Source organism: Vitis vinifera, chromosome 8 (assembly GCF_030704535.1).
Source record: "Vitis vinifera cultivar Pinot Noir 40024 chromosome 8, ASM3070453v1".
Lineage (NCBI taxonomy): Eukaryota > Viridiplantae > Streptophyta > Magnoliopsida > Vitales > Vitaceae > Vitis > Vitis vinifera.
The window spans coordinates 18169279-18180660 of NC_081812.1; the positions used below are offsets into that span (position 1 = coordinate 18169279).

Genomic DNA, 11382 nt, shown 5'->3' on the forward strand with positions numbered 1-11382 from the left:
TATTTCCTACAAATTAGGTCACCATTGATGGAGGTTGATGACAATAAATATTTTTAATAAAGATATCATAATATCTCGTGGGATTGAAATAATGTGTCAAATTAAGTAATTTTAAAAATACGTGATTATGAAATTTGCAACCATAGTAATTTCTTAAGTGGAATTTGATATATGTTATTTATGAGTTAAAGTATGTTAGTTAATCACATAATAGGAGGATATGTAACTCAATGATTAGAAAGGTAACCTTAAGAAGTTGGTAACATATATCTTAATAGATTACGAATACTAGTTCATGGGGAATTTGCATGCAATAGGTAATAGGTTATAGACCTGAGTTTTGTTTCATTATAATACACAAGATATTAGATTGTGGTTAACTTTCTATGGGGGGATATTGAGTCAACTTCAAAATAGGTTTTTGAGAGTGTTGGTATCCTCTTATAATTCTTAATAGTCCATGTTCAAGCTTCATATTCATGATGGTTTTGTTTTGAGAGTATTTTAAAGTTTCTAATTCATATGCGTGCATAAGGGCATTTTGATAAAAATGCAAGGTCACATTGGATCATATGAATGATATTTTTGAACTAAAACTAATTAATCAATTTGAGCTCAATAAGTATACTTAATTAGTTAAGACCTAAGTGGCCTAGATTAAGTAACCCAAACTTAAGTTAGATTCAAATCACTCAAGCCCACAAAGAAACCCATATAAGTGCCCTCAAGAGTTTAAGACTTCAATCTTCCACTTTCTTTTTAAGGATTTGAGAGAGAAAACTTTAACCTCATATCCATAAAGAATACTTCTCTTCTATTGTGACAAGACATGTAAAAAGAGTGATCAAATGAAAAACTTTTCTAATTCAAGTAAGGTTAATCCTTGTCCAATATCATCACTAATCAAGTTACCATCGACATCATACAATTCACTGTATTCATCTAACGGAGCCATAGCCTCTCTCCACCATACTAAATTTTAAGATATTTCCACTTTGGTGTTAGACATTTAAAACATTTAAATAAAGGGACTTATACATAGATTCATAAATTCATATTTGGTTGATCGTTCACAAGTAAGAATGTTACTTAAAAAATGTAAAATGTAAAATGTATCATAGTAGACGACAAAGGCCTTGATGGGTGAAAAATTAGTATAACCTAGAAATTTAGGTTATCAAACACAATGACTTTTCTAAGACCATACCTATAAACACAAGTCCAGGCTTAAGGAATATAATAGGGTATATAATACAAAAGGACAAAACATGCAAAATAAAATAAGATTTAAGTTCGTATAAGGAGATGCTTGAAGCAACAATGATGCAAATATAAACATAGTAGACTAAGGAAATATTATTAAAAAAAAAACTAGAAAAATGAAGATTTAAATGAAAGAAAACAAGAAAGAATCTTAATAAAAGACGTCATGCCATACTAAAAAGCTTCTCAAACGATGCATGAAGTGAGGATCGTACTTGTTTTGGAAACTCCAATGTTCCAATAATGGAAGAGATAGTGAAGAAATTTAAGCTCATAGAAAAGCCAAAAAAGTAGGGCAAGCCATAGTCAATAATGGTTTCTCATTGCCTCTAACATTAAAAGAGTTATCATTTGGTCGACCTTTTGATCCTTGTGCGTTACATGACTGATATCGTGCATATCAAAATCATTTTTTTCTTGATCGCAACCTATGTCATCATGATTGAGAACAACTAATGAGTAGCAAATGAACCACATATTAAGTCATATTATCATTTAGTCAATCATAAATGGGTTCAAGCATGATAAAAGTTCATGTACTTGTAAGATGATGACCCTATTAGTATGTTGCCAAATATGAAAGAATAATAGTTGTGTGATTCACTTATCAAAGTGTCACAAGACTCTCATAAGGGAAGAGTAGATTCTAAATACCAAAAGATGTATTTGGTATTAGGAATGACAACGGGGTGGGTTTTTTCGGGTACCCGCCCGTCCTTAATGGGCTGAGTTTAAATTTAATAAACGGATTTGGGACGGGTATGAGATTTTTTTTTAAACCCAGGACAGGTTCGGATATTGCTTCATCCCGTCTTGCCCCGATTATATATAAAATTTAAAATTTAAAATTTTATTTTACTATTTTTAATACATAGATAATAAAAAAAATTTAATAAAATAAGTTATAAAAAATATAATAATTTTATTATTTATAAAATATATTTATTTTAATGTAATTAAAAATTTTAAAAGTAATTTAAAAAAATAAAAAATAAAATAAAAAAGCTAAACAGGGTGGGGCAGGTATGGGAGATGGGAATTGTTTTAATAAATGGGGCGGGGTTGGGATAGGGGCGACCCGTCCCGAACCCGCCCCGTTGCCATTCCTATTTGGTATGGGAGAATGAGGAATGAGAAATAATATTTTGTTTCCATTTTCATTCATTCTTAAATATAAATGGATTTAGTGATTCTAATTTTCAAGTTTGGATGTATTTAAGAATGTAAGGTTTGAATGATTATTTGTTTTTATTTCAATGTTAAAAAAATTATTTTTATTTTTTTAAAAACTCACACTATCCATAGTTTTCAAATATATATTGATGTGTGATTTTAAAATATATTTGTTTTAAAAATTTATAACACTATTGATTGTTGTTTATGAGAAACAATTTTTTAAAACAAAGTAAGAAGTTTAATCATTTTTAAAATAATTTGAAACTCAAAAATATATATAATGACTTTGAAAATTAGTAGACATAATTAATATTTTAAATTCTTTAATAAATCTTCTAATTTATAAGAATAATTTGAAATTCAAAAATTAATAAATTATTTACAGATTAAATAAATAAATAATTAAAATATCAAGTCTTTAGTTGAGTACTAAAAATATGCATGTAATGAAAATTTTGACTCATTTATACTTTAAAAAATTAAAATTTGTTTGTTTTAAAATTCATTTAAAATAAAATAGTATTAGCAATTATTAATTTTACATTATCATTATTATCATTATTATTTATTTTTAACAAAATAAATCAATTATGCTTTAATAAGATATTAATATCCATATTTTATAATATTTGTAAAAAAATAATTGATGATTTTATTATAATATTATTATTCATATTTCATTAAAAACTATTTTTAAAAAATTTATTTATAACTACAAAACTATATTTTTATTTTTAATAACACTTTAATTAAAGTTAGTTTATATTATATAGATGGAAACTATAATTTTTTACAAAAGCTAAATAAAAAATATTTTTAAAATAATTTATCCAAAAAAGTTTTTAATTTTTTAATTTTTAAAAAATGTTTTTAAAAATAAATTGTAATGAGTAATCAAAATACGTGAATTAAAATCTCACTTATAGATGGATTTTTATTTACTTTGGAATAATTTTTTATTTTATCTGTATTCTTACTAGAGTTATTCAAACATAAAATGAATGAAATATTTATCCTCAATCCTCATTTCACATACCAAGCATGGCATAGAGGTTAAGGAAAGTAAGGACATGTATTAGAGACTGAAAATACCTCATGAATAGCAAACACTAAATGTTAAATCATGTAATATATTAACATGTACAATCACTTGCATATTAAATATTATATATCATGTAATATTTTTTTAAAAAATTTTTAAAATATTTATTGGCGTATAGTTTATATCGTAAATGATATTATATAAAATATTTTATATATTGATGTGTTATTGTAATATTATAATTTCATATGGAATAAAAAATTATTGAGAGTGCCCTTATAAATATTCTAAATAATAAGAAAAAAGTTACGAACTTATAAATGATATATATATATTAAAGTTTTATTGAATGATATTAAAACCCATGTATATCTCTTTGTGCATGAGATGTTTTACACTAATACGCTAATATTAAAGCTTTTATTTGCACAATAAATGATATTAAACGATAACACAAATCATATCATGTCATAAACATTTCAAGCCAATCTTTTTTTAAGTGGAGAGAGAGAAATAAGAATTTTGATTTTTGAAAAAATAGAGGAGATCGAGTAATAAGATATTCTCGTCCACAGGGCCACATCTCCACAAAATGGCACCATTTTTATCACGTGACTATAGTCGTACCGTATCACAACGACAATGAGAAAAGAGTGGGTGGTTGCGAGTGGATCAAAGCCCAGTCATGTGAAAGCTTGGCACCATGTCCACCAAACGGAGTCACTAACTAATGTTCTGCCATCACTATTTTCCGACACATAAACTCAAAATTGCCTTTACGAAACTAGGTAGATGACGTCCGTAATTTTAATCTATGCCGGCCTGGTTATCTACTTGCCATTTTATTAGAAATTGGTTAATATTATACTACTGTTGGCATCTTGCAAGCGTCGAGGCGTGGCAGATGTGGCCGATGTTTTCGTTCTGAACTTGTGGTGAATAAGAAAACCAGAAAGAAAAAACCCTTTTAATACATACCTTTTATTTTGCCTCGGAAGTGGGGAACAGAAGTTGGCTTTACTGCTAGTTTTTCGACAACTGGGGGCTCCCACTAGTATATTTGTAGCTTTCGTCGGCATTTTTTAAATTTGGAATTGCCAATAACGGTGGTATTGGGTTTTTCACTGTATTTTGCCGCGCTAGACTACTTGCTTCCCCAACCAAGGTTAGGCTTTGAAGTCTAAATTGCCAAAAATAATTATCATTACAAACCAATTTTGAGACTTTTCTAGGCGAAACGTTGACTCAAATCACTAGAAAAATCCTTTGGTTGTCTCCAACATAAAAGAAAAACAATTATTAAGAGTTTGATTTCTAGAATATAGGGTTGTAATTTAAGTGGGTTGATTAAGTTAGTGATTAATGGAAGCTCAATTTTAATTAAAAGGTAATTAATTCAAGTTCAATTTAACCATTTCTTTAACCTGATATATTGAATCGAAGTTCAATTTAATCTTATTTTTTTAAGTAGTGATTGAGTTTAAGTTAAACTTATGTTACTGATTGACTGTATTATATAATTAAAAATTCACTTATAATAATTTATATATATATAACTTAAATAATAAATATGAAAAAAATAAAAATAAAAATAATTTGATATTTTAAAAAAATTAAAAAGAAAGTTAATATTATTATAAAAGATGATAGATATTATGAATATTATAAAAGTATTAAATGAAGTTTGGATTAAATTTGAGTTGAAAAAACTTAATTCAAACTCAACTAAAATATTAAAAATATTTGTTTAAAACCAAAAAAAAAAAAAGTTGGAGTTAACTCATGGAAATTAGACCCCAAATAAAATCATCCATTAACCCACAAAGAAAAAATCTTTACACATTAATTTGTTTTTTCCAATTCTCTTTTTAAATAAAATTTATATATAAAATCATCAAAATACCGTTTTTTTCAACTTTAAGCTTGCCTATCTAATATTTTAATCATATTTTTTTTCTCTATTTTATTATTCAAATTGTTTTGAATGAAAAATTTTCCTTTGGAAAAGATTTTTGAAAGATTTGGTTTCAGAGTTTGAAATTTGAAAGGGTTCAAGAACCTGTACCTTCATAGTATGGGCCTTGTCCACATACGATTGGCTTTGACTGTTTGAAACAATTTTTTGAGCAAAGGTTTGTTTGGATTGATTTGAAGGCAGATTTCCAATAACTTGGAATTTGTTTTGGCTTTGAGAATTGAGTTTTTCTTGCCGTTGGCCCAAATTTTGGACCAAAGGCAAAAAACATAAGAGGCTTTTGAAGTTTTTGAAGATTTGTACATTTGAGAGCTCATTTTCCCTGTAAAAACTCACATGAGAGAAAATCAAGAAGAGAGTTTGAATCTTTTTTTATAAATTCAATTTCAAAGTCAAAAACTAACAAGATAGTCTGCCACCTTGCAAATATTTGTTTTGAAACAATATTTTGAACATCCTTTTGAAGAATTTATTTTGCACTTTTGCAATCAACACGAAGAAGAAATTTCTTGTTAAAAACATCTTCTTAAAATTTTTGAATGAATAAAACAATTGCCAAAACCTCTTTTTTGATCGTTGAATAATTTTCGTATGGTCCACTCCATATTCCATAATGAAAATGGATAATGGAGATTTTATTTTGAAAATTTTGTTTGAGTATGCCACCATATCCTATATCAGAAGCATCAGTTTCTAAATGTTTGAAGTGTTGTTATAGGGAATTTGAAAACATAAGAACATCATCAATATATACTAAGGAGAAGTTAGTATATGGATTGAAAATGTCATTCATTAATTTTGAAATTCTGAATGAGCATTCTTTAAACCAAAAGACATCACATTCCATTCATAATGCCCAAATAGAACAGTGAATACAGTTTTGTATTTATCTTTTTCATGAAACTGTATTTGCCAAAATCTAGACTTCATATCAAATTTTGAGAAAATTGAAGCATTATGGAGTCTGCCAATAAGATCTCTCTTGTTGGGTATAGGATACCTTATCCATTTGAGAACCTTATTCAAAGGCTTATAGTTAATTACAAGTCTAGGGGCTCCTCTTTCAATTTCTGAAGATTTTTGAATATAGAAAGCAACACAGCTCAAAGGAGATTGACTATTTCTAATAAGATTTTTATCCATTAAATATTTTATTTCTTATTTGTAATATTCAAGCAATTGAACATTCATTTGAATAGGTCTTGCTTTAGTAGGAATTTGACTTTCATCACATTCATCAACATAAGGCAATGAGACTTTATGTTTCTTTCTATTCCAAAAGCATTGGGTATAGAAGAACATAAATCTTTTTCAATTTGACCTTTTATCTTTTCAACTTTTGTTTGAATTTCCTTTTGTAAAATATTTTATTCTATTATTTTGTAATGTAATTCTTTGCTTAGAAATTTGATTTGTTGTTTCTTCTTTTGAATCATATTAACTTGGTTATCAAAACCATTCAATTCTTTTATCTTTGGTGGACCAAGAAAGTTAAAACAAATTTATTGTTTCTCAAAAATGGTTTTGATTCCTTCAGCATCTACCCAAAAAGGATATAAGAGAATGAGGAAGGGTGTCCCTAAAATTATTTATTTGTTAATGTCTTTTATTAGTAAAAGAGAAATTCTGTAATAAAAATTTTAGTTTGAGTTGAAAAAACTTAATTCAAACCCAACTAAAATATTAAAAATATTAGTTTAAAACCAAAAAAAAAAACTCACCGAAATTACACCCCAAATAAAATCATCCATTAACCCACAAAGAAAAAATATTTACACATTAATTTGTTTTTTCCAATTCTCTTTTTAAATAAAATTTATATATAAAATCATTAAAATACCGTTTTTTTCAACTTTAAGCCCGTCTATCTAATATTTTAATCATATTTTTTTTCTCTATTTTATTATATTTTATTTCATTTCCTTACCTTTCGGTTCTATTTTCATTTTTCATTAAATTTTTTATAATTGGAAGAGAAATATGATTGAGATCTTGAAGATGGTATTTGATATTGACACGTCTGAATTTATTTATTTTAAAAAATGGATGAATGAAGAGTATTCGATTGGGTTGTCAATTGTGAATGTGATTTGACTGGACACCCAATGGCTTGAGTGTAGCAAAAACATGTTGCATGCGCCTCAGAAACGCTGTACGGGGGATGTGGGGCTTTTTTATCTTCTACGGTTTAAAAAATAATTATTAAAAAGTGTTACTTTTAAAAAGAATTCTTAAAATATGATAATTATAAAGCTATTAATAAATCTAATACATTTTTTTTATCACTTTAAAAGATATTTTTTTGAAGACATGCCTTTCATATTTTTCATATTATCGATACATGTTAAAAAATAAATTAAATTTATATAAAAAGACGTCTTCCATAATTTTATAAAATTAAATATATGATAAATGTATGTTTTTAAAATATATTTTTTCATAATTTTTATTAGTCATTCACTTAAAAGAAAAATGAATTTATATTAAATAAATATACTTTTCATAATATTATAAAATCAAATTTATATTAAAGGTGTATATTGAAAAAATATTTTTCACCATTTTTATATAAGTTGTAAAAAAATTTTGAATTTATGTTGAAAATATCTTTATAATTGTATAAAATTGAATATTTGAATTTATATTAAAGACATCTCTATAATTTTATAAAATTAAATTTATATTTTTTATAATTTTTATATTAATTATCTATTTTAAAATTTTAAATTTATATTAAAGAAAACTATTTTAATGTATATTTAATTTTGTGATTACATTGAATTTTTATGAAACTGTGAAAGATATTTTTGGAAGAGTCACGTTTACAATAAATTCATTACAAAATTCCCGGGGATGCGCGTGCACCTAATTCAAGGCACGTATCCTCGTCTGCAGTACCAACACCTGCAAAACAAGGAACCGCGGCTTTTCCTGGTTGTACCTTCGAGACTCATGGAAGTCAATGGCTAAATTTATGTCTAAAAGGTACAATGCGTCACAAGGGGCAACTCCGCGAATTGCTGAGTGGAAGGAAGGAAGGAAGGGAAGGCAAGCATCCGTAGCCCTTGTGATTGACTATTAGCTCCACCTTCCCTTCTCTCACTCGAATCTTTTTCTTCCACCAAATGCCTTATTCTCGTTTACATCTCCCTCACCCTGTGGAACGTACGCGTCTGTGTTTTTAGGAGGCAGAGCTTTTCCGGCTGTGAGTCATTCAGCAATGTAAGTATTTTATTCTGTCCCTTTCTATGCGCCATTGGTAAGAGAGCGTAGAACTAAGACTAACACCATTAGAGTTCGTTTATCTATCTTTTTGTTTTGCATTTCAAGGGTGAGAAAGTTAACAAAAAAGAACTAATTAATGGGAGAGAAGAGAATGAAACGTTTATTCTTCTCTGTTTGTTTCCGAAGAAAGAAATAGAAAAACCCGTCGCCCTTCATTTTCTCTTTCTATATTTTAAACTTTTTGACGGCCAAGAGGAGGTCATAAAACTTTTTCTTGGTTTATCTCCCCTTCTTCTGGTTCCTTAACGTTGCTTTGCAGAAATGTTGGCTGGCTGGATCCTTACAAGTCACTGGTCTGTCTCAATTTTTTAGGGTTAATGCAGAGAGCAAATAGGCCAATCAGACGAGTTTATAGGAAACTCGGCTAACCGAGTCACGAGCCCTGGATTGTCGAGTTAAGGAGGATCATACAGACATGGAAGAGGAAGGAAAGGAAAGATAAGTGCGTGTTTAGAATACTTTCAAAAAAAGTTATTAAAGAATGGTTTTTCGTATCGGTTTTAAAAACAGTTTTCATTGTTTTTTCAAAAACAGTTTTCGGTCTTTCACATCTGCTTTTAAAAACAGTTTAAGACTTAGACATGAGAACGGTTTTCCAAACTTATTTTCCATCAAGATAAGTTGCCCAGTATAATAAAAAATGTTACCAACGTCAGTGGAGTGGGCCATTCTTAGACTTCCTGTTAGATCTGAACCTGATTTAGTTGCCCAATATAATCTGAAGACTTTTTGGCAGCAAATTATAATTTCTTATTTTTTTCTTCAAATAAAGTAACTCTCCTGTTATTCGGGCAGTCATGCAGTAAGTAAAAGTAGGGGTTGTTGTACAATTGTAATGATGTAATTGCACAGGATTACGGGAAGGGTACTTGGGGTCTAGAATCTGTATCAAGTGCCGACTTACATCTGCTAAAATATCTGATGAATTAGAAACGTGGAGTCATGTAACCCCTAAGAATGTTAGGTGAATGGTTTTTATTTAGAGGTATCTAAAATTGATTTAATATTAATTTAACCATCTGCACCGTAGATCTCGTCAAATTTATGACTAAGTGACTAACTTGGGCTTTGGTCTCAGTAGCTATTCTTTCAATTGTTGACATGGCCTTTTTTCAGCTTCGCGGTTGCATCAGCGCTAACTATGCAGAGCCCGGTGGAGAAGAAGCCAGGAGTCTACACGTACATGGCTCAATGGCCAATCTATTCATTAGCATGGTCGGTCCGGCGTGACAAAAAATCGCGCCTCGCTGTCGGAAGTTTCCTGGAAGACTACAGCAACAAGGTGGAGGTGGTGCAATTCAGCCAAGAAACATTAGATTTCTCCACCGACAGCCGTCTAGTGTTCGACCACCCATATGCACCCACAAAATTAATGTTCTTCCCCTCCGAGGAAGCCATGAACCCAGATCTCATCGCCACCTCCGGAGACTATCTCCGGCTGTGGGAGATCCACGACGACCGTATTGAGCTAAAGGCACTTCTGAATGGTAATAAGAGCGAGTTCAACTCGGCCATCACATCATTCGACTGGGCTCAGTTGGACGCACGTCGGATTGCCACGTGCAGCGTGGACACCACTTGCACTATATGGGACGTAGAGAGGGCGGCTGTGGACACTCAACTGGTGGCCCATGATAAAGAGGTGTTTGATATTTCGTGGGGTGGGGTTGGGATTTTTGCATCAGTGTCGGGTGACGGTTCAGCTAGGATTTTTGATTTGAGGGACAAGGAAAGATCTACGATTATATATGAAAACCCCATTCCGGATAGTCCTTTGTTGAGGTTAGAGTGGAACAAAGGTGACCCTAAGCTCATAGCCACAGTGGGAATGGACAGTAATAAAGTGGTGATTTTGGACATTAGGTTCCCCACAACCCCCATATTGGAACTAAGGAAGCACGAGACGAGCGTGAATGCAATATCGTGGGCTCCGCATGTCGGACGCCATCTGTGCTCCGTGGGCGACGATTCCAGGGCTCTGATATGGGACGTGGCTAGTCATGGCTTTAGACTGGACGCGACAGACGAAGTGGAGCCCATCATGTGGTACGGTTCTACAGCTGAAATCAATCAAGCGCGCTGGTCTCCGGTTGACTTGGATTGGATTGCCATTGCTTTCTCTAACAAATTGCAGCTCTTGAAGGTGTGAGGTATATTTTCATTAAGTGTTTGTAGTTGTACTACTTTTAAGTTCTTATCTTGGGCATTTAGTTTGATGTAGTGGATGGTATCCTACCATAAAATATTGTAGCATATTAATCTGATTTCATGTCAGGTAACCAGATGGCTCTTTAAAGCTCTACCATAAGCGTAAGATTGTTTAAAGGAATGGGTTGAGGGTTGAGGCTGCCTACTGTTATTGTTATAAATTATAAAATTAATGACTCTCTCCGTTGATTCTTATTTTAGCCAATTGTGGATGGGATGTATTTTTTTCTATTATTGGATCGGTGCTTGGTGAATCTGACAAGGGTTTAAATATCAATTTAGAGCCTGCTGTGATTGTGATTATCTTTAAAGTATTTATGTGGACTGGTGCGTACCCATGGCAACTTGTTTTTTATTTGGTAAAAAAATTAATTTTTTGAAAAAAGACTTAGAGATATCATTTATTTTAGTTTTTTTTAAGAGAAAACAAAGT

General features: G+C 30.2%; 1 protein-coding gene across 3 annotated transcripts; it reads left to right on the top strand.

Annotated features, from left to right (window-relative positions):
- The first annotated feature begins 8514 nt into the window (after positions 1-8514).
- Positions 8515-11149, top strand: LOC100254525 (WD repeat-containing protein LWD1). Of its 3 annotated transcripts, XM_010655816.3 has the most exons (4): positions 8515-8678; positions 9054-9183; positions 9858-10891; positions 11017-11149. In XM_010655816.3, exon 3 carries the CDS (start codon positions 9883-9885, stop codon positions 10888-10890), a length of 1008 nt encoding a protein of 335 aa, XP_010654118.1. In that variant the 5' UTR covers positions 8515-8678; positions 9054-9183; positions 9858-9882; the 3' UTR covers position 10891; positions 11017-11149. The 3 variants fall into 3 exon arrangements, with proteins under 3 accessions (XP_010654118.1, XP_059595148.1, XP_010654117.1); XM_059739165.1 differs by lacking the exon at positions 9054-9183; XM_010655815.3 differs by having other exon boundaries at positions 8516-8678; positions 9858-11149.
- The last annotated feature ends 233 nt before the right edge of the window (positions 11150-11382 follow it).